This window comes from Lontra canadensis, unplaced genomic scaffold (genome assembly GCF_010015895.1).
Source record: "Lontra canadensis isolate GAN:19392208 unplaced genomic scaffold, GSC_riverotter_1.0 scaffold64, whole genome shotgun sequence".
Lineage (NCBI taxonomy): Eukaryota > Metazoa > Chordata > Mammalia > Carnivora > Mustelidae > Lontra > Lontra canadensis.
Genome location: NW_022631058.1, coordinates 11,056,816 through 11,078,364, shown reverse-complemented (window position 1 = coordinate 11,078,364; position 21,549 = coordinate 11,056,816). Strand labels below are relative to the sequence as shown.

The window sequence follows — 21,549 nt, the reverse complement described above, 5'->3', positions numbered from 1 at the left end:
GGCCAGCGGGGACATAGTGACCTGGAGGCCCAGACCCCAGGTGCCAGCCTGGCTCTCCCCACCATCCCGAGTGTAGCCCAGGCTATAAGCTTGTTTAGGTTTGCAATGTCTGTGGGAAACGTCGTTCCCCAAAGTTAATATCCTTCCTCTCACTCACGGAACTTCTGCGGACTTTAGAGAAACCACCTCCCTCTAGCGACTGTAACTTTATGTCAATCTCGTGAGAGTTTGTGCCTTGAGCTGAGAAGTAAAGAATCCTTATGTTCAGAGGAAGGGGGCAACCCTTTGGGGAAGCACACAGCCCCACGGCTGAGAGGAAACTCCCTGGCACCCACATATCCTGGGAGCCCACAGCCTGAGTGGGGTCTTGAGGAAGGACAGAAAGCCCTTTCTGGGCTAGCAGGATGGCAGCTAACTCCCCCAGGGTCGCTGTGGTCCCTCAGGGATGAATAAGCATTGGGGCTCCAGTTTCATGGCAGAAAGAACCAGAAAGGGAGAAGGAGGACAGTGAGCATCCAGCAGGGATGGGGGAATGTGGGGAAATCATGTCTTCAGACGAGAATTCTCTCTCTGGGACAGAAGGGACAGTGAGGTAGATTAACGGTGAGCTTGGGGTGAGCTGGGAAGGCAGGGCGCACGCACCACAGGGCCCCGGACTGTGCACGAGACCAGGGCTGGGGTCGCCCACTGGTGTGCATCTTCGCTCTGATTTGTGTTCACTGTAAGGCCTTGGGTGAGTCACTGAGCTCCTCCCGCCCAGAGTCGCCCTCCGTGTGATGATTGGTAGTAACAGTCCGCACGCTCTTAGGGAGGTCAGCTGACATTGGCACACCTGACAGGGGCCCGGTGTCTGCTAAGCGCTCCGTGCTGGTAGAAGCTTGTGAAGGTGGACACTGCTGGCCCCATGTCCGTTAGAGAGACTTGCTCCTGGTCCTGTCGCTAGGAGCAAGGGACCAGATCCTGAACCCTTGTCCCTCTGACGCCAGTCCCTGCCCTTTTCCCAACTCCTGTCTGCAGTGATAAGGAGTTTGGTGTCAGCAGGAAGGGCTGGCAGCCCTCTTGGAACCCTGGTGCTGCCAATGGCACCATGGGCGTTGCCTCAGCCCGCTGAGTCAGCTTCTGCCTCTGCCACGCTCCCTGGGCATGGGGCACAACTGTGACAAGCTGGAGCTAGATGGTTCATGTTTAGGAAGCCCGGGCACTGCTGGGGCCCAGCAGGAGAGCTTGGTGCCCAGGAGGGGCTTGGGTGGTCAACCGGGCAAGATGAAATGTGGTCTGGCCTGGGGCAGGCGATGGGCATGTGGAGCAGGGAGCAGCACGGGCAGACAGGACATGACTCGGGGACAAACTTACCTGGAGGGTGCAGGAGGAAGGAGAGATGCATCAGAAGGTGGCTCCAAGCAGCTGGGTGAACAGGAGTGTCAGCGACCCAGGCGGCATTCGTGGGGGAGGGAGAGGGACGAGGGTGAGCGGGAGGTCCCGGCAGGGCATCAGACGGTAGTGGCTGGTGGCCCCCAAGCATGGGGTCCGACCCTCGCGTGGGTGGACAAGGCCTGAGACTGAGGCGAGGGACCTGGAGGAGGCTGAGAACACGGCAGCGAGGCTGAGGAGGACTTGGCACCCAGGACCTTCCCCTCCTCCCCGAGCAGAAAGTGCAAGGTGTGGGCTCAGGACTGAGGTTGCTACGGAACACCGTCCGGATGGGTTTTTTTTTTTTTTTTCTCGAGAAGAGACCTAGTAGAGTATTGTGCGAAGCTGACGGGTTTGGGTTTGTCCTAAAGCGGAGCTCGCCTTGCAAGGCTGACTCGTGCATGGGCTGGGTCTTTGGTCTCCACAGATTGAGAAGTTACAGACGCAGCTGGAGAGGGAGAAGCAGAGCAACCAGGATTTGGAGACCCTCAGTGAGGAGCTGATCAGAGAGAAGGAGCAGCTGCAGAGTGACATGGAGAGCCTGAAGGCTGACAGAGCCAGGCAGGTAGGTGTCTCCGGGACGGATGCTCCCGCCCGCAACAGGGCACGTCCAGGATTCCAGCCATTTCCTGGTAGTGGATGAGCGACACATGGTCACCACTTGCCCAGCTGAGCTGCTCCCAAACCAGCGATTCTTGAACTGACAGTGGAGGAGCAGGTGGTCAGAGTTTGCCTCCCAGGGGACACTGGCTGTCCTGGTTTTGATTGTCGTGATTGGGAGAAGGGGAGGGAAGGGGCTGATGGCATGTGGGTGGAGGTCAGAACTGCTACCAGGTGTCCTGCAATGCACAGGACAAGGAGCTGACCCAGCTGCAGGCGTCCGCGGCGTCCTAGCAGACAGCCCCGGCCAGCCCCCAGGCTTTATTTGGCTCACACCACAAGAAGTCCCAGGGTGGGCATCCCAGGGCTGGTGCAGTGGCTCGGGGATGCCAGCCAGAAGCCAGGCCTCTCTCTTCCCGCTCTGCCACCCCCAAGCTCTGGGTAGGAAAGTGGTCATGATGCCCAAGGTACGCGTCCTGTGGCGAGCCAGGCATGTTAGAGGCACAGAGCTGACAGTCACCCTGAGCCCTGCAGGATGAGGGGGAGCCAGGGGTGCTAAAGGTTGGTGTTGGGTGGGGGCGTTGAGGATGGTGAATGTTTGAGGCAGAGAGAGATCACCTGCAGTGTCTTCCGGGGGAGAGTGGTGTAAGGGGAGGCCGCAGGCGGATGGGCCCAGGTCGTGGGGGTCCCACCGGCAAGGGTGAGAGGTACCAGGGAAATCTCATCCATTCTTTGGAGTCAGAGGGAGAGCTGTGGCTTGCATTTCTGAATCACTCGGGCTGCTGTGGGTGTGTTTTGGCTTGAACAAAGTCACGAGTGCCCTTTACCTGCTATCCACACCAGCCCCCTGGGAATCCGCGGGACGGATCTGGGTGCTCTGTCGGGGGCCTGAACTTGAGTCTCCCGGTTTGAACCCAGATCACTGAACGACATCCGTGCAGCCGCCGTGTCATTCGTGCCCATTCTGTTTCTCTGCAGATCAAGGTCCTCGAGCAAGAGAAGGACCGCCTCAACCAGGCGGTGTGGTCGCTGCGGGAGAGGTCGCAGGTCAGCAGCGAGGCCCGCGCGAAGGACATGGAAAAGGAGAACAAAGCCCTCCACCAGACGGTGGCAGACACGAGCAGCCGACTCAGCAGGCTGGAGTTCGAGAAGCAGCAGCTGCACAAGGACTTCGAGCAGGTGAAGGTGAAGGTGGAACGGGCGGAGGAGCTGGAGAGGGAGCTGCGCCAGCTGGAGAAGGAGAACGAGAAGCTGGCCAAGAAGGTGGCCACCCTGAAGACCGCCACCGAGAAGGCGGACGCCCTGGAGCGCGAGAGTCGGGGCCTGGCGCTCGAGAACCGGCAGCTGAGGAAGTCTCTGGACACCCTGCAGAACGTGTCGGTGCAGCTTGAGGGTCTGGAGCGGGACAACAAGCAGCTGGACGAGGAGAACCTGGAGCTGCGCCGCATGGTGGAGACCCTGCGCTTCACGGGCGCCAAGATGGCGCAGATTGAGCGTGAGAACCAGGAGCTGGAGCGGGAGAAGGAGGAGCTGCGCAAAAACGTGGAGCTGCTCAAGGCCCTGAGCAAGAAATCCGAGCGCCTGGAGCTCAGCTACCAGGGCGTGAGCGCCGAGAACCTGCGGCTGCAGCAGACGCTGGAGAGCAGCGGCCAGAAGGCCCAGGCCCTGGAGCAGGAGCTCAGGGAGCTGGAGGCCGAAAACCAGGCCCTGCAGCGCGACCTGGAGGCCCTCCGGCTCGCCAACAAGCAGCTGGAGAGGTCAGAGAAGGACCGGAAGGCCCTGGAGCAGGAGGTGGCCCAGCTGGAGAAGGACAAGAAGCTGCTGGAGAAGGAGGCCAAGCGGCTGTGGCAGCAGGTGGAGCTCAAGGACGCGGTCTTGGACGACAGCACCGCCAAGCTGTCCGCTGCGGAGAAGGAGAGCCGCGCCCTGGACAAGGAGCTGGCCCGCTGCAGGGACGCGGCCAGCAAGCTGAAGGAGCTGGAGAGGGACAACAGGGACCTCACCAAGCAAGTCACCGTGCACACACGGACGCTGACGACCCTGCGAGAGGTGAGCTGCTGCGGGCGGGTGGGCCGGCATGCGCAGGGGAGGGTGAGGGGGCGGGGTTGACGTCTCGGTCCCAGGGCGTGGGGGCACGCCATGGGGTGCGCCTCCCAAACAGAAGTGGGATTGTGTGTGTTGTCCCTGGTGCTACCCAGGATGGTGTCTACGGGGACGAGAATGAAGAGAGACGTCACCTGTTACAGTCTCCCTGGCCAGAGCTGACCACCACTCCTGGTCTGGCTCACTTGGTCCCATCACCTCCCGTGGGCCTTTGCACATGTACATGCTTGACATCGTCCTTTCCTGCATCCTAATCGTTTTGGCCTTTCACTTCCTATAACTTTTCTCAGTGTAGCGAGTAAGCTTTAAGCCGTGGGTTTCTAATGGCTGCGAGATATTAATTCCGTAGATCCTGTAGATTGGCTGCAATTACTTTTTGGACATTTAGGTGGTTTTCCGATTTTTGTCATTATTTTAAATAACACCGGACTTCTTTACACACACATCTCTGTGCCTAGAAGTGAAACTATGGCATCTAAGGGTATGAGCGTTTTAAAGTTTCCTACTAGGTCTGTGTCCTCCTTTTCCCCTAGTATTTATCCCCCAGGTCATCTGGCTGTTCCTCCAGGATTTGGGCAGGGGAATAAACTGCTTTAGGGAATGACTCAAGCATCCACAGGGTGCGGCACAGAAGTCGGGTCTCGTGCCTGTAGGAACCCAGCATGGCTGTTCACGGGCAGCCTTAAATGCAGTGAGTCTGGCAGCTCGGTTTTGCCACCTGGTGGCGTGGCCAGACTGTGACCTCAGGTGGATGAGGGAGAGTGTGAGTGAGAGGGACCACACTGTGCTGTCCAGAGCTCAGTCACCCAGCCATGTCTGGCTGCAGGTCAGGCGAGATGTGCATTAGCGGTGTGCCAGGGGAGAAAAGGAAGTAGGTTTGGGGACCACACAGTCGTCTCCATGTCCTAAAAGGAGTATAGACGATGATGCAGGCAGGTCTGTATGCTGTGGGGGGAGACACACAACATGAGTACAACCCCTCATCCCTGTCTCTGTGAGCTTCACATCAGTTACACTGAGGTCACAGACAAGCCCAGAATCATAGCAGCTCCTCACCCCTGGCTGACTTCTCACTCATGAAAGTCCAGGTGCGCCACACCCCCTCAACCCCGGGACCCTGCTGTCTGTGCTGTGACTCCACAGTCCAGGCTGCTTGGACGAATGGCTCCACCCCTCCTCCCCCAGCACAGGGCCTAGGCAGTCACTGCGGCAGGAGAGAGGCTCTGTGCCGTGGCCTGCGGTGACTCAGGGCACATCCACCTGCAACTTGCTGGCCAGAACTACCCGCCAGCCGCTGGGTGGCTGGGAAATTTGGGGGAGCAGATGGAATGTTTGGCGAGTCCCGCTCCATTACTGCCATCGCAGGCCTGAGGATTTGCTGTTGGGGCGGGGGTGGCGGCTCACATGCCAGTAGCTGTGGTACCAGGCAGAGAGCAGTGCCTGCCTGGAGAGCTCCTGAGACACGTGGAAGGAAGCTGGGCCTCCAGGAAGGGACCCACCTAAAAGAGAGCCCCACTTTGGCAAAGCGAACCAAAACCAGGGATTTTTGGCTTTTTTCTTAAGACTTTATTTATTTATTTGACAGAGATATAGCAAAAGAGGGAACACAGGCAGGGAAAGTGGGAGAGGGAGAAGTAGGCTTCCCGCTGAGCTGGGAGCCCAATGTGGGGCTTGATCCCTGGACTCTGGGATCATGACCCAGGCCAAAGGCAGACACTTAATGACTGAGCCACTGCCTGGCTCTGTCAGTACTCCTCCTAGTACTTCTTGCAGAGAATTTGCAATAGGAAAAAGTATTTCATTCCATGACTCCACAGAAAAAGGCAGGCATGTCAGAATCCAGGCGTCCTCCTCCAAGGTCAACGGAAATGGTATTGCAGACATACGTCCTGGACACATTGCCGTGTAGTTTGGTCCACCTTCAGGGCGAGGAGGCTGGGAACGTGTGTCTCTCCCCTGCCCTTTGGAAGACATCCCTGGGGTTCATGTGTCCCCACTGAACTGTCAGCTCAGCCCTCAGGACGCCTGAGTCAGCTGTGACTCTGGAAGGCAGCTGCTCAGCCTTGAGAAGGGGCCCATGCCAGGCCCTCCCTGCCGGGCTTCCATCCCACCCGCGTCCCTCCCTGTCCTCTCCCTGTCCTGGCAGGATCTGGTGCTGGAGAAGTTGAAGAGCCAGCAGCTGAGCAGCGAGTTGGACAAGCTGAGCCAGGGGCTGGAGAAGGTCGGCCTCCACAAGGACCTGCTGTTGCAGGATGAGAGCGGCCACAGCAACACGTGAGCACCCCCCTGCTGCGGTCTGTGGGCCCTCTCAGAGCGTGCTGCACACCCCCAGCTCCAGAGCTCAGTTCACTCTGCACAACCTGGGGCTTGCATGTGATCTCTGGAAGAGGCTGGCGTCCCTCATGGGACAGGGCTTCTTCCTGGAGAGTCCCGGGGAGGAGTGCAAGGAGACTCTCTTGTCCAGTGGGAAGACTTCTTAATTGTTTTAAAATAGATTTTTTTTAGAGCCAGTTTTAAGTTCAAAGCAAAATTAAGGGGAAGATACAGAGAGTTCCTGAATGCTCTCTGCCCCGCCCAGGAATAACTTCCCCAGTGTCCATAATCCCCCACCAGAGTGGTGCACCTGTTATACTTGCTGTGTCCCCAGCGACCCTTCATCCCCCAGTGCCCGCAGTGAACCGTAGGGTTCACTCCTGATGCTGCACGTCCATGGGTGTTGACACAGGTGTGCTGCCCGGGTCTACTTATAGGATCCTACAGACTTGTTTCACAGCCCCACACGTCTTCTGTGCTCTGCCTACCTATTTGTTCCTCTCTCCCCGACCCCAGCCCTTGAATTGTAAAAAAAATTAACTATTGTGAATTTTGCCTGCTATTCTTTTCCAAAACGATCTCATTTTCCAAGGGAATCCGGTATCGTGGACTTTGCTGGACTTTTGCAGAGACCTAGAGTCCCAGCTCCATGTGATGGGTGACGTGGCACCCTGTTGGTGTGGCAAAAGGGCCACGCAGACTTACCACTTACCTAGCTCGCACTGTGATCTTGGGCAAATTGCTTAACCATTCTGAGACTCGGTTTCCCCATCTGTAAAATGGCCACGATAATCCCTCCCTAAGACTCTGCTTGTAGAGCTGCAGCAGTGACATTTCATTTGAAGCTGTCATGGGTGTGTCTCTGTGGAGAACCCTGGGGAGGGCTCTGAATGATGGCTTGTGGCTCTTATGGTTCTTCTGGGCCAAATGCTGCAGAATTACAAAGGAAACCGGCTCAGTGGGGGAGACAGGTGTTGGCAGCTGGGAGATTGGGAGCCTGTGAGCAGAAGAGACAGATAAAAACTACTGTATATTTGTATTTTTCAGAAAATGCAATATTTTGGAGGGCAGAAATGAGTCAGCACTAAAAACAACGTTAGCCATGAAAGAAGAAAAGATTGTGTTCTTGGAAGCACAGATAGAAGAGAAAGCCAGCCTGAACCGCCAGTTACAGAATGAACTCCAGGTGGTAAGATGTGACCCCTTTCCAGGCCAGCTGTGAGTCCCAGACACGAGGCCTCTGCCTCACCTTCTCCAGCCCCTCACCCGGGTAGCAGAGGGGTGGCTGGATGCCCATCTCCCGGAGCAGATGTGCTGACCCACGGGGTTCTGAGCGGGGCTGCCATCAGAATCATACACATTGGGGCCAAATGGAACCAGAGTGAACCAGAGGCCTGGGCGCAGAGGAGGCCAGGTCCAGAGCAGCTTTGAGTCTGTTAGGCAGGATCTGAGACACTGGCAAGAATCGGCATGAGACTGTGAGCATCAGGACCAAGACAGACGTAGAGTCCCAGGGGCACCCTGAGATGGGACAGGTGTGGGTGCACCAGGGCTCGGTCAGGATGTCCACTCCTGGTACATACGTGATTTCCAGCTTTCCTTCTTGAAGCCTTGGCGCAGTTCTTGGCTGTGTAATTGAATAAGGAATCTAGAGAAAAGCAGTTCTCGGGCTGGAAGGGACTTTATAACCTCCCCTGGTCCATATTCCCCAGATTCACCTCTATTTTGTGGAGTGGGCTGCTGAGGCTTAGGGAAGCGAGAAGACTGGAGTTGGGACTGAGGCAGATTTCTGGGAGGAGAAAGGGGGAGGATGGGCTGGGCTGTGGGCATTCCCCACAGAGCAAGAGCCAGGTGTCAGGCTTATCCCTAATGCCAGGCGAGGGGTCAGGGATGCTCAGGAATTGGGTTCGCTGTGGGACTGTCCTCTAGCAGTGAACACAGAGCTCTGAACGGGCCTCTTCCTGCCCCAAGTCTGCTTTCCTGTTCCCACACCCCGCAGCTGAAGACAGAGTGTGAGATCCTCAGGCAGAGCCAGGAGGAAGGCAAGCACTTACAGAACTCTTTCAAACACCCTGCGGAGACTTTGGTCACCGGCCGCCAGGGGAAGGAGCCCTGGGGGCCCAGCCACAAGGAGGCTACCATGGAGCTGCTCCTAGTGAAAGACCGGGCCATCGAGCTGGAGCGGAATGTGAGTGGGCTGCCCGGGTTCAGAGAGAGAGAGCAAGGCACTGTGCCCTAGTGATCGTCCCGCTGATAGGCCGCCATTCGTGGGAAGGACCCAGGAGGTCAGAACCTGCTGAGATCTATCCAGATTTAGTTGAATACCTTTTCTTTTTTCTTTCTTTCTTTTTTTTTTTTTTTTTAAGATTTTCTTTATTTGACAGATGCACAAGACGGGGGAGAGGCGGGGGAGAAGCAGACTCTCCGCTGAGCTGGGAGCCCGATGCAGAGCTCGATCCCAGAACCCCGGGATCATGACCTGAGCTGAAGGCAGACGCTTAACGGTGCTTAACAGCCACCCAGGTGCCCCTTCTGTAGCTGAATACTTCTTCAGCTGTCCTGGCAACTCCTACACTCTCCTTTCCATTTGAGATCCCTTTGCCCTTTCTACTGGAAAGGTGTGGATCACATTTTCCCACAGCGAATCCAACTGCCTGCCCATCAGACTTGGCCTGGAGCTTGTACACCAGTTCTCCGTCTCCACGGTGCTTTCCCAGGGGTTACCAAAGCGTGGCCCGCCACCTGTTTTTGTCAATAAAGTTTTATTGGACCAGAGACATGCCCTTTATTTACATACTGTGTGGGCTCGTCTTCCCACCATAGTGGCGGCAGAGGTAACTGGTTGGAATGGCCACCACATGTCTGGCAAACCCTCAATCTGTCCCTTTACAGAAGAAGTTTGACGGTGCACGTCTAATCCCCTGATGCTGTTTGACTCTGCCAGCAACCTTGTGAAGCAGGTAGTGAGGATTTTCACCATTGGCAGATGAGAAAGTGGAGATAGAGTTTAAGAGACTTGACCCTATGGGGCATCTGGGTGGCTCAGATTGTTAGGCGTCTGCCTTCAGCTCAAGCCAGGATCTCCGGGTCCTGAGATTGAGTCCCATATCGGGCTCAATCGGGCCCGATGTGGGACTCGATCTCAGGAGTCCCTCAATCGGGCTCCCAGCTCAGTGGGGCATCTGCTCCTCCCTCTGCCTCTCCCCCTGCTTGTGCTCTCTCTCTAATGAATAAAAAAATCTTTAAAAAAATAAGAAAGACTCGACGCTACATCCCGTGTTAGCGAAGGACAGCACCAGGCTACAGCCCACCTGTCCTGGTCCCTGGCCTTCTTGGTGGCATATTTTACACAGTCTTTATCAGTCTTATGGAGCAACTTACTTACTCTATCTGCTGTCACTCCTGAGCAGGGTGAGGTGTGGTCACAGGCTTTTAGTCCCTGTCCAGTGGGATAAGCTCAGAGAAGTACACTCATGGGGTGGTCCGCAGAAGCATTAATGAGAGAAGAGAGCCCTTGGCTTTAACCCCAGCTCACCTTGGCCTTGCACTCAGATGCTCAGGTTGGAAGCAGTGTCCCCGTGATGTGCATGCATTTCTGTCTGGAAAGCACATACCAAGAAAAGGACCCCTCTCCCCCTTCCCTTGCAATTCTGTTGATTGTCTGTCTTTTCCAGGAGGGAAACATGCTACTTCTCTTAACTGTTGGACTCTGGTTTTAGTCCCCCAAAGTGTCAGCTCTTGGCGGTTCCTTACAGCCCCTGTGCCCGGGGCTGGTGAACACTGACCGAGCTGATGTCTGATGGGCCTCCTGCTTCCGCCTCCCCTAGAATGCAGCTCTGCAGGCCGAGAAGCAGCTGCTTAAGGAACAGCTACAGCACGTGGAGACGCAGAACGTGGCCTTCAGCTCTCAGATCCTGACACTGCAGAAGCAGAGTGCCTTCCTACAGGAGCACAACACCACGCTGCAGACCCAGACAGCCAAGCTGCAGGTGAGCCCCGTGCTGTAGGCCCCAGGGAGTGGGCCGGTGGGGAGGGTATCTCTGTGTCTCCCTGAGACTGGCCCCAGCATGCACGCCAGCTCCTCTTCCTCAGGAAGCCAGGCCACGCGGGGGAGGCTGTGCTGTTCATAGACTCTTTGTGAGCAAGGGGTGCCAAGTCTCAGGGTGCTAGAAGGTGGTACAGGTGTGCAGCCGTTTCCACCACCGAGCGTCTGACGGCAGGGCTAGCGACTCGGTTTCTGTGCTCTGCCCTGTAGGGTTGCCTATTTCCCCAGGTCTGTGTTCCTTGAGATTTTACTAGGAGTGATTTGGAAAGAGATCCTAGGCTCAGATGCATTGAGCTCAACAGAGTTAACCAGGTTTGTTTACGATAAATGCTGGCAGAGCCTTTTGTAAGCTGATGGGAATTTTGAGTCTCCACCAAGGAAGTAGGGGGTGAGGTGGCTGGAAAGCTGTTGAGAGCTTCTAGCAAAACTCCCATCCCATGCCACCTAGTTGAGGATGTTGGTTTTTATTTATGGTTGACAGATTGTGGAGAAATTAATTAATCTTTCATTAATGCTGTTTGTGAGAAAAACGTTTGAAAATATGCAGCCTGGGTCGGGATGGTATGTAGGAAACTATTTGGCAAAGGGGCTAGGGTTTATTCTTTTAAAATAACGAAATAGGGGGCGCCTGGGTGGCTCAGGGGGTTAAGCGTCTGCCTTCGGCTCAGGTCATGGTCTCAGGGTCCTGGGATCGAGCCCCACGTCGGGCTCTCTGCTCAGTGAGGAGCCTGTTTCCCCTCTCTCTCTCTGCCTGCCTCTCTGCCTATTTGTGATCTCTGTCTGTCAAATAAATAAATAAATAAATCTTAAAACAAAACAAAAATAATGAAATAGGGTATCGGTTCATGGTTTTGGTGGTGGTGGTGGGGAGGTCTCTGGTTTTGCGGTCGGTCACTCTGGTCCCAGAGTGAGTTAGGTAGCGCTCCCTAGTCGGTTTTTTGAGGGTCTGGGATGTTGTTGGGTGGTCGTTTTGTAAACATAAGTTCAGTGAGGGTGGCTGCGGTGGTATTCAGGTGTTCTCTCTCGTTCCTGATTTTCTACGGGTCCTAGAAAAATAGGCCTTTAAAAGTGGTCAAAGAGGGCGCCGAAGGAGCTTATCCAGAGAAAGGATGCAATTTGCCCCAGTAGGTCACCTGTGGGGAGGGGCACAAGACGGTGCCGCCTGGGATGGTCTGCTGTGCCCCCATCCCCCAGAGCGGTTCTAAAGTTCAGAGACGACAGTCCTGGTGGCGGGTGCTGCCTGCCTGGAGGGTCCCCGTGGTCTTGATGTCTGCCTCCTGTGTTGGCGCGGTGGCTGTGCGTGGGGACGCGGGGTCTGTGAGTCCACCCCTTCTCTCCCTCCGCAGGTGGAGAACTCCACCCTGAGCTCCCAGAACACCGCGCTCACCTCGCAGTACACCCAGCTGCAGAACCAGCAGACGGCCAAGGAGAGCGAGAACGAGAACCTGCTGCGGCAGCAGGAGCGGCTGGCAGCGGCCCACGAGGCCCTGATGCAGGACCACGAGCACCTGGCCATGCTGCACGAGCGCCAGTCCTCGGAGTACGAGGCCCTCATCCGCCAGCACAGCTGCCTCAAGACGCTACATCGCAACCTGGAGCTGGAGCACAGGGATCTCCGAGAGAGGTGTGTGCGGGTGTCGGGGCCACCAGGGGTCGTGCCACCGGGGGTCACCTCCCGGGCCCGGGAGCCTCCCCCGCCTTCCCTCTTGGCCCCGCTGCTTCACATTGCCCGGGACCCCTGAACTTTCCAGAAGGGGCGGGTAAAATCCGGAGTCACTCTCAGCCATTGGGAGCGTGTGCAGCTGGAGCCTGAGTGACGGGAGGGTCCCCCCACGTGGAGAAGGCGGTGCCATGATGAATCCCATCTCAGGGAAACCCAGCTTCGGGGTCCCTGCTGCCCTGAGGACTCTCACCACCTCCCCACTCCACTCCAGACTGGGCACATAGAGGACATTCCCCACCACTGCCAGTCCACAGTGACTTGCTTCGTTTCCCTGTCTGGGTGTGGGACCCTTGCTTTCCAGCCTTCAACTTTGGCAGCTTTGGAATATGTAGAAAGCGAAGAGAACAGTAGAGTGAAACCATGTCCGTTTTAGCCATCCCTCTCTCTCAATAACTACCTGCTCTCCTTTACTTAATTGATCTAAAATTTGTCTGCACTGAGTGGGACAGATCGTCACTTGGCGCCCTTGACAACCCAGGCTCCTGGGTGTCGGGTCTGTTGGGTCAGCTTGTGTTGCCTGAGCTCCTGCCCCGGCTGGGCCCCCGATAGCCCCGGCACCCAGGCAGCTATGGTGGGACCCGGGGTCTGGCGGGAGGGAGGGGTGGGGTGCACCTGGCGGGGACACAGGAGGAAGCTGTGTCTCTGCAGAGAGGCTGGCATTTCCCTTGACTCGCCTTCATTGCTGGGCCAGTGGAGGCTTGTGAGGGCATGTGATGACGCTGAGGGCACAGAGGTGGTGACGTTCATTTATTCACTCACCTGCTCCTTCCTTTTTGCCTCTCTCTGGGCTCCTCTACCTGCTTTATCCACCCAGATCGCCATCCTTCAGGGGCTGTTGGGGCACTTGCCCCTAATAAGCCAAAATCAGCATCTTCTGTTTCCAGGCATCTCCGCCCTCACTCCCCCGGAGCCCACCCAGGCTTCATGCGACACTTAGCATGTACTATGTGCACGTGCTCTGTCTGGACGTGGAGGGTTGCTCCCAGTTGGTTTGGGAAGTAGAGCCCACAGCATTCCCTGAGCTCTGGAATGAGCCCCATGCCCACCACTCACCAAGCACCTAGGTGTTATGATAGCCCCTCATGGTATTCTTAGTGTCTGATTAGAGGGCGAAGGTTTTTGCAGGCGGAATTTGGACCAGCCTTGAGGGAGGAGAGACTGTGGGTTACCGTCTGGCTCCTTGTCAATACAGCAGGCGGAACTATTTTAGTACTCGAATTTTACCAGGCTGGGCAGGTAGCTGGAGGCACCTTTGGTCTGTCTGCAGCAGGGCTGGGAGTTCGAGAATGTAGGTACCTGGAACACGGGGGTGATGGCTCTGAAATTAGATGCTCATTTCTTAATTCTCTTAGAAAGATGTACTGAGTGCCCGGCCTCATACCCAGGATTCACTAGCGAGCAAGACGCTCAGCGTCTGTCCTGCCCTCCGGTGGTTACTAGTGGTTACAGTTACCCCTGGTCACTGGCCCTTTTCTAAGCCATTACAGTAGGGAAGCAGGATTTGGGGAATCCTAATCATCTGCCCGTGGCCCTGATCTGTCAGACCTGGGTGACTTATCATCACCTGAAGAGCTAGGCCAAACCTCCTCTTCCAGTCGTACACCTGTCCGCAGTGGGTCAGCCTCCACCCTGGGCCTGAAGGCCGGGCGAAAGTTTGTCCTCGAACAGCCGCCTGAGTGTGTTTCTGAGTTTCACTCCCCGATGATTCCCGGTGGCAGTAGGACGGTTCGAGCACGGCTGCCGTGGGGGCTGGGGGCCCAGGGATGGATGTCTGAAGACTGATTGGACACTGTGGTCCGACCGTCTGCGAGTGTGAACAGCTCAGACAAGGGAGGGGGTCTAGAAAGAGGGGTTTCCCTGAACGCGGACGGCTGAAAGGCGGTGTGTCAGTCACTGCCTTGGACTCGAAGGGGATCCTGAGTCCTCTCTGAGCACAGCGGATGCCGCGCAGGAGGAGGGACAGCCTGGGCTCATCATCTGCGCTCTGCTGCCCTCCAGAGCCCGCTGTGCCAGAACCGCGGATACAGGGGCTGCTGGAAGGGGGAAAAGGAACCGAGCTGATGGGGGAGGGAAAGGGCTGTGATTGGGGCCCATGAGAAAGGGGGGCAGTGTGTGCATGTGTGTGGGCTCGCACACGTGTGTGGGCTCACACACGTGTGTGCATGTGAAGACCTGGCCTCTGGCAGCTGCTGGGCCCCTGCCGGGCAAGCCTCCATCCCTGCAGCTGAGACAGACCAAGAACAAGGAGATTCGGTTCTCAAGGGGAGGAGGGCGGAGGGCTTACCCAGCCCCTGGTCAAGAGGGATTACCTGCTGGAATAGAGCTGTTTGTTTTGTGGTTCCTTTTACATCTGTTTGTGCTTGGTGAGCCACCTCGTAAGTATTTATAACGTCTGAAGCAAAGCGGTCCAAGTGCAGAAAAGAGAGTCTCGGTGTGCCCAGGTGGGCAAGGGAGGGGGTTCTGCTTCGGCAGGAAGTCCAGGGGACTGTGCGGACTTGTCAGGTGGCAAGAACAGGCCCCGCCTGTTCCCTGCCCTGTCCCCCTCCGCTTTGCAGAGAGCAGTGGCCCTAGGAACCCCGTTTTCTGCGGGAGGTTTCCCAGTTTTCCAGGGACTTTGTTCCCCAGGGGAAAGGAAGGCCCAGGGCAAGCTCCCAACAGGTGCGTTCCCCTCCAACAGGCACGAGGACATGCTGAAGCATAAGGCGGAGCTGGATGAGCGGGAGAAGGTTTTGAACACTGAGAGGGAGGCTCTGCAGCAGGAGCAGAGGACGGGCGCCATGGCCGTGGGTGAGAACCAGCGGCTGCGGGGTGAGCTGGACAGGTGAGCACCTGGAACCCCACCTGGGCCCCGTGCAGGACAGCTGCCCTCTCAGATTTCACATAGACTCGCCCAGCCCCACCGCAAGAGATCTGCAGGGTCCCCTGGCCGGCATGTTCACAGCTGGGGGGCACAGGATGAGAGGGGTCTCTAGCTGGTGGCTGGGATGGAAGGACCCAAGTGACCAAGTGACACCTGGGGATGGCGCCTTTGTATCCGGCGTGGACCCTCCTCTGATGTAGGCCACGTGGCGATCTTAGGAAGGACACGCTGTAGATGCTCATTCCTCACACATTCCCTATTTGTGAACTCACCTCCTTGCTAAAATCGCCCCCAGATTGATACGGAGAAGGTGCTTTCATTCACGTGCCCAGGACGACCCGGAGCGCACGTCTCTGGCTGAGGGCAAACAAGGGTGCTCTGCCTTCTTACTGTAGTTCTCGTACCGTGAATAGGCATCCTTTTTGAAGTCTCTTTGGTGCCATGGTGTTTTTATAATTTTGCACTTTTTGGTGGCAATTTTGCTTTTTTTTTTTAAAGATTTTATTTATTTGTGCAAGAGAGAGCACAAGCAAGGAAAGTGTGAGAGGGAGGAAGCAGGCTCCCTGCTGAGCAGTGAGCCCAATGCTGGGCTCGATCCCAGGACCCTGGGATCATGACCTGATCCAAAGGCAGATGCTTAACCGACTGAGCCACCCAGGTGCCCCCACAATTATTTAAAATAGCTCCCAAGTGGAGGGCTGAAGTGTGGTGAAGGGCTCCTAGTGCAAGACTATGCTCCCGTCTGGGAAAAGTACACATTCGAGAAACTCCGTTCAGGCACGAGCTACAGTTCTGTAGCCGTATGTTACCTGAGGGGGTCTTCAAACAGAATCCCCAATTAAATAAGCGATGTTGTGATCCTTTGACTGAAATGTGACCAGAGCTTGCAGGAACATATACCCTGTCCTATGTTTCCCCAAGAGGCCATGGTTCAGTTCCTGCCAGTCCAGTGATAGCACGGTCTTCCTAGAGCATCACTCCCTTGATTAACAAGTCTCTGCTGTACAACCAGTATCCCAACCCCCACCTTTTTTTTTTTTTAAGATTTTATTTATTTATTTGACAGAGATCACAAGTAGGCAGAGAAGCAGGCAAAGAGAGAGGAGGAAGCAGGCTCCCTGCTGAGCACAGAGCCTGATGCAGGGCTCTATCCCAGGACCCTGGGATCATGACCCGAGCTGAAGGTAGAGGCTTTAACCCACTGAGCCACCCAGGCAACCCCCCCACACTTTTTTTTTTTTTTTTTTAAATAACAATTAAGTAAACAGACTCAGGGATGAACTTACCTGTTCAGATTTAGTGTCTCTAGTGAATGGCGGAGTCAGGACGTGAATCATGCCTTGTCTCATCACAAAGGCATGACCGTATGAAGTTGCTTCCTCTCCAAGTCCTTGTGCGAGTGTTCTCTGGGGCCACACGCTCGGGGGCCTCCAGTGACCTGGGGAGGCCAGGCCCACGGGGGAGGGAGAGCCGGCCCAGAGCTTTCCAGGTTATTTTTTCGTCTTACGCTTTTTTCTTAAGAGAACTAGGACATTTGAGCGTGGATGTGAGACCCTCAGGTTTTTAAGTGTTGGCACGCTGACCCATTTCAAAGAAGCGTTTAGGCTGAACAAGGCGCATCTGTGTCCAGACGTAGTCTGTGGGCCTCCAATAGTCTCAGCTTTGGATGCAAATCTTCCCCTAAGAAGCCCTGATTGGATGATAGTGATGATGAGGATAATTTTAGTGGATTTCCCTAATACCGTGGCATCTCCTACTTTATTTATCTCAGGAGGTAAAATTAGAAGAGAGTTTGAAATTGGGAAGGAGAGCCAGACGTAGACACATGATTTTAAGGCAAAAATATTCTGGTTCAGTGTTTCTTTAAAAAAAAAAAAAAAGTTAACAGCCAAACTCTTTTTTCCAAGTACGCATGCAGATAGGCCAAAGCGTTAAACGTAAAAGAGAGCATCACGGTGAGGCTGCGTTGGGGCACCTGTCTGAGCCTGCCCACTCTGTCTCCCCCAGCCCAGCGTGGGGCACTAGGGGGACCCTCAGAGAACCCCCAAAGAGCACAGTTTGAAAACTCATTCTGTTCAGCTCCCTCATTTTATACCTGGAAAAAACTGAGGCCCAGAGAGGCTGTCGTCCTGGGTCAGGGTGCCCAGCGGGGACGGAGCCTGCCGTGCCTTCCAGCCCTTGGCCTGTGGCTCTCCACCCCCAGGGTCAATTTCCTGCACCAGCAGCTGAGAGGGGAGTACGAGGAGCTGCACGCCCACGCCAAGGAGCTGAAGACCTCCCTGAACAACTCCCAGCTAGAGCTGAGCCGCTGGCAGGCGCGGTTCGACGAGCTGAAGGGGCAGCACCAGAGCATGGACATCTCGCTGACCAAGCTGGACAACCACTGCGAGGTGAGGCCTTGGGACACGGCCGAGAGCCCCGGGCCCGGGGTGCTGGTGGGTCCTTGGTGGACCTGGCGCTCGAAGACCATGGGGGGTGGGGGTGGCCCAGGGGCCAGGAGGGAACGGAGGCATTGAAGAGGGAGACAGCCACCCTGGTGGGCAGGGATGTGTCAGAAAGCACCTGTCCAGCTGCCCTTTGCTTCTCGCAGGTTCAGGGAAGCATGTGGGAGCAGCAGGGGCAGTCTCCTATCCAGCCCCGCCGCTCCAAGCTGGCAAATCCAGCCCCGCCGCTCTTTCACCTTTGCAATTCTGTGTCCACACTGTTCTAGAGAAGTGGCGTGGGTGGCTGACTCTGGCTCCGGCTCCCGGGGCAGCTCGGACAGTGCTCACTCGGGGATGCCCCGGTTTCCAGAGAGGCAGAGCAGTCCCATGTGGTGCGTTAGGTGGGAAATTTGTCTTCTTAAGCAGCAGAATTATCTCAGATGAGATCATGAGCAGACCTCAGGACAGACAAGAAAGGCAACGTGGATCAAGCCGGCAAGAGCAGCGTGGTCCCATCCCCCTTCAAGAGGCCCCAAGGACAGCAGCGTCCCTGGGACATAGCTCCTCTTGCCTCTCGTTGTCCAGAGACCCTCTCGGAGGCCTTGTCCTTCGAGCTCCCGGTAGCCCAGTGGGACATCACAGCTGAGGAAACCGAGGCCCAGGGTACACAGCTGCCTCCGGACCCCCCTGCGCTGGGGCTGGGGCGCGGGGTGTGTGGGAGAGGTTGAGGGCCGGACCTCCGAGGCTGTCTGAGGCCCAGGATGTTCCTGCTGCATCTCCATGATGGTACTCCGGGGCAGGAGCTGGCAAGTCCGCCAAGGGTCGCATCTAGCCCGCTGCCTGTCCTCGGACAGCTGTGACCTAAAACCATTGTGTATAGTTTTAGTGGTGGGGAGATTCTCCCAAACGATAGCTTGTGGCAAGTGGAAATGATCGGAAATTTAAGTGTCTGTGATGGGGACGTTGCCGCACCCGTGTTTGTGTGCCATCCGTGGCTGTTTCCAGTGGTGGTGGCAGCTGAGTGGGAACACTGCCACAGACACCCCCGTCCAGCCGGGCAAGCCTGAAATACTTAGTTTTGGGCCCTTCACAGAAGAGGTGTGAGCCAACCCTCGTCCAGAGCAGAGCTGCCCTATGGAAATATGATGCAGACCACAGACCTGAGTTAATGTTTTCTAGTAACCCACATTAAAAAAGTGAAAAGGGTGAGGCGGGGGAGGACGCATTTTAATAATCTACTCTGTCTAGCCAACATATCTAAAATACCATTTTGACGTGTGACCCCCCCAAAACCCTTACTGAGATATCTTATGTTCCCTTCTTTATTACTATGAAGTCTTTGGAATCCTTGTTTAATTCGGCATGTCGCCGCTCAGACCAGCTACATCTGCAGTGCTCCGTGGCCTCACGTGGCTGCCAGCCGCCAGCTGGGGCGGGGCAGGTGGGGATTCGGCTGTCCCTGGGCCGGTGGCACACTCGGTCCTTGCAAGTTCTCACGGGTGGAGGAGAGGAGCACATCTCTGTGCATGTGACCTTGCCCTGGAAGCCGGGTTCCCAGCGGTGGAATTCTGGGGTTGCACACCGTTTGACACGCTGATGTGTGTTTTAGCTGCTGTCCCGTCTCAAGGGGAACCTGGAGGAAGAGAATCATCACCTGCTGAGCCAGATCCAGCTTCTGAGCCAGCAGAACCAGCTGCTCCTGGAGCAGAACTTGGAGAGTAAGGAGCAGTATCATGAGGAGCAGAAGCAGTACATGTAAGGATGTGTGTGCGAGTGATGCCTGTAGACCGAGGGGCTCTGGCTTCTCCGGGCCTTGCCAGGACCTGTGACATTCTGGGCAAGGAATGGCCCCTGGGCCTGTTGGTGTCCTGAGGGCACAGGGACAGTCCCGTCTTACCAGCACGTCCTTCTCTTGTCGTCCCTGGAATGGGTCTGGGCTTGTGTACCTGTGGTGGTCGGCTCTAGTTTGCTGTTCAGAGGCAGGGCCTACTACCAGAAGCTTCAGAATCTGCTTCTGGAATATAAGCTCACTTGTAAAAATAGGACGGTTTTTACCATCCTGGGTGGTGGCTCAGTGGGTTAAAGCCTCTGCCTTCGGCTCAGGTCATGATGCCAGGGTCCTGGGATCGAGCCCCACATCAGGCTCTCTGCTCAGCGGGAAGCCTGCTTCCTCCTCTCTCTCTCCCTCTCTGCCTGCCTCTCTGCCTACTTGTGATCTGTCAAATAAATAAATAAAATCTTTTAAAAAAAAATAAAATGGGATTGAGAACCCCTCTTTCCCTCTCTCTTCACAGAGACAAATTAAATGCCTTGCGGAGGCATAAGGAGAAACTGGAAGAAAAGATCATGGATCAGTACAAGTTCTACGATCCTGCTCCAAAGAAGTGAGTTGATTCATGTATCGGGGATGTAAGCCCAGAGCAGAGCTCTTCCTCATGCACGAGTGGAGTGGAACGCACTCCCACCTAGAGCGGTGCCCGGCCTGGAGGGACCATGCCTCCTGCTCTGTGGAGGCCCTCGGTGTTGCAGGCCTCCCCTGGGACTGAAGGAGTTAGAATTTCAGTCTCACCCTCTGTCCTCCAGCTTGTCCTGGGAGGGTTAACGGACGCCAGCTGACTCTGACGAGACACGGGCTCAATTTAGCCATAGCCCTCGGCAAGGGGGGGTGGAGAGTCTGTGGTTTGGAAGCCATTAAATTGGGACAGAAGGTGGCCATATGAGATTCTGTCTCACGATTTAACAAGACATTGGAAATCACATTCCTGTTTGGGGGACGGAAGCTGGTGTACCCATACCCTTTAAACACAGGAACCTCTGGGCCTCACACAGATGCCTCTGGACTCCCTGAAGCCCAGAGCAGGTTCACAAACTCAGTCCTTTCTCCAGGGAGCAGCAGACCCCTGGTGGTGGGGCCGGCCCAGTCTCTGTGGAGTGCCAGCCTCCTATGGGAGGCCTTCCCCTGGACCAGGCCTGAGCCCCAGGAGCCAGTCTTTTCCGAGTCCCAACCCAGCCCAGCCTCAAAGTCAGGATCACTGTGAATCCTTAAGGTTCTCTGGTGAACCACAGATTTTCTGAACCTCAGTCCTCTTCCCTCTCTCTGGCAGAAATGGAGGCCCAGATGAGATCCAGTGCTTTGTGCAAACGCAGTACTATCTAGTTTCAGAGATAACTTTTTTGGTGATATCAGAATGCCCCCATTTCCCCGCAGCTGCAACTCTATCGCTTACTCTTGAAATTCGCTGGTTTTCATTTAAACAGCCCACTCTTCCCTCCCCTCCCCTTGCCCTCCCAGGCTCCTTCGTGCCAGGGACTGGTTGGAGAATGTCAGTTTATTCCACTTACTCTTAACTTCAGCAGAAAATAAGGAGGTCTGTGACACAGTCCCAAAATGGCATTTTGACCGAAAAATTGCCCACGGGTGGGGCTTTGTTTCGCACAGATAATCAAGAGTTGGAAGTTGACACCATGTTTGAAGTTCTGTTTCCCCAAGAGGCTAGTGTGGATTTCCGCCATGATGTGCACTTCTACCATCCCTGTGCCCCAAATCCAGTGACCGTGGTGATGGCAAGGAGTGCCATCATTCTGAACCCCAAATTAACGGCTTATGATGGAAAGCCCGGCTCACATCAGGGCACCCCGTGACCTGCTGGAGCAGCATCGAGGGTTGGTTGTGTCCTCCTAACAGTCTGCTTCTCACTAGGAAGAACCACTGGATTGGCGCCAAAGCCTTAGTCAAACTCATCAAACCAAAGAAAGAAGGTTCCAGAGAACGACTGAAGTCCACCGCAGAGAGCCCTCCTTGGCAGGTGGAGTCCCCAGACCCGGCCTCGCCATCTCCTCAGGCCCTCAGATTGCAGCCAGAGAACCCCGAGGCCACCCCACCTGGCTCCAACAGTACAGAAGAGCGGGACCCCCTCAACGGGCCTGTGGGGAAAGGTAGGAGTGGCTGACCAGGCTGCCGTTGGGCAAAGGAGGGGATGGGTGCTCGGAAGGGCTCTGCCTGGATGGGGCAGGATGAGAGACAGAGCGTCACACGTGTGCCTGTAGGAGCGTGAAGAGGACGTGTTGCTTG

At 55.9% G+C, this 21,549-nt stretch overlaps 1 protein-coding gene across 3 annotated transcripts in view; it reads left to right on the top strand.

The window, feature by feature from the left end:
• Nucleotides 1–21,549, top strand: part of CCDC88C (coiled-coil domain containing 88C) — a 122,914-nt gene that overhangs the window by 84,008 nt on the left and 17,357 nt on the right. For 2 of the 3 annotated variants that reach the window (XM_032878641.1, XM_032878643.1), the window contains exons 14-25: nucleotides 1,838–1,975; nucleotides 2,989–4,059; nucleotides 6,260–6,387; nucleotides 7,474–7,615; nucleotides 8,426–8,614; nucleotides 10,254–10,415; nucleotides 11,818–12,095; nucleotides 14,872–15,015; nucleotides 17,258–17,444; nucleotides 19,087–19,232; nucleotides 19,772–19,861; nucleotides 21,178–21,413. In XM_032878641.1, the coding sequence (XP_032734532.1) occupies nucleotides 1,838–1,975; nucleotides 2,989–4,059; nucleotides 6,260–6,387; nucleotides 7,474–7,615; nucleotides 8,426–8,614; nucleotides 10,254–10,415; nucleotides 11,818–12,095; nucleotides 14,872–15,015; nucleotides 17,258–17,444; nucleotides 19,087–19,232; nucleotides 19,772–19,861; nucleotides 21,178–21,413 (2,911 nt within the window). The remainder of the gene's footprint in view (nucleotides 1–1,837; nucleotides 1,976–2,988; nucleotides 4,060–6,259; nucleotides 6,388–7,473; nucleotides 7,616–8,425; nucleotides 8,615–10,253; nucleotides 10,416–11,817; nucleotides 12,096–14,871; nucleotides 15,016–17,257; nucleotides 17,445–19,086; nucleotides 19,233–19,771; nucleotides 19,862–21,177; nucleotides 21,414–21,549) is intronic. The other variant, XM_032878642.1, reaches the window with a different exon arrangement.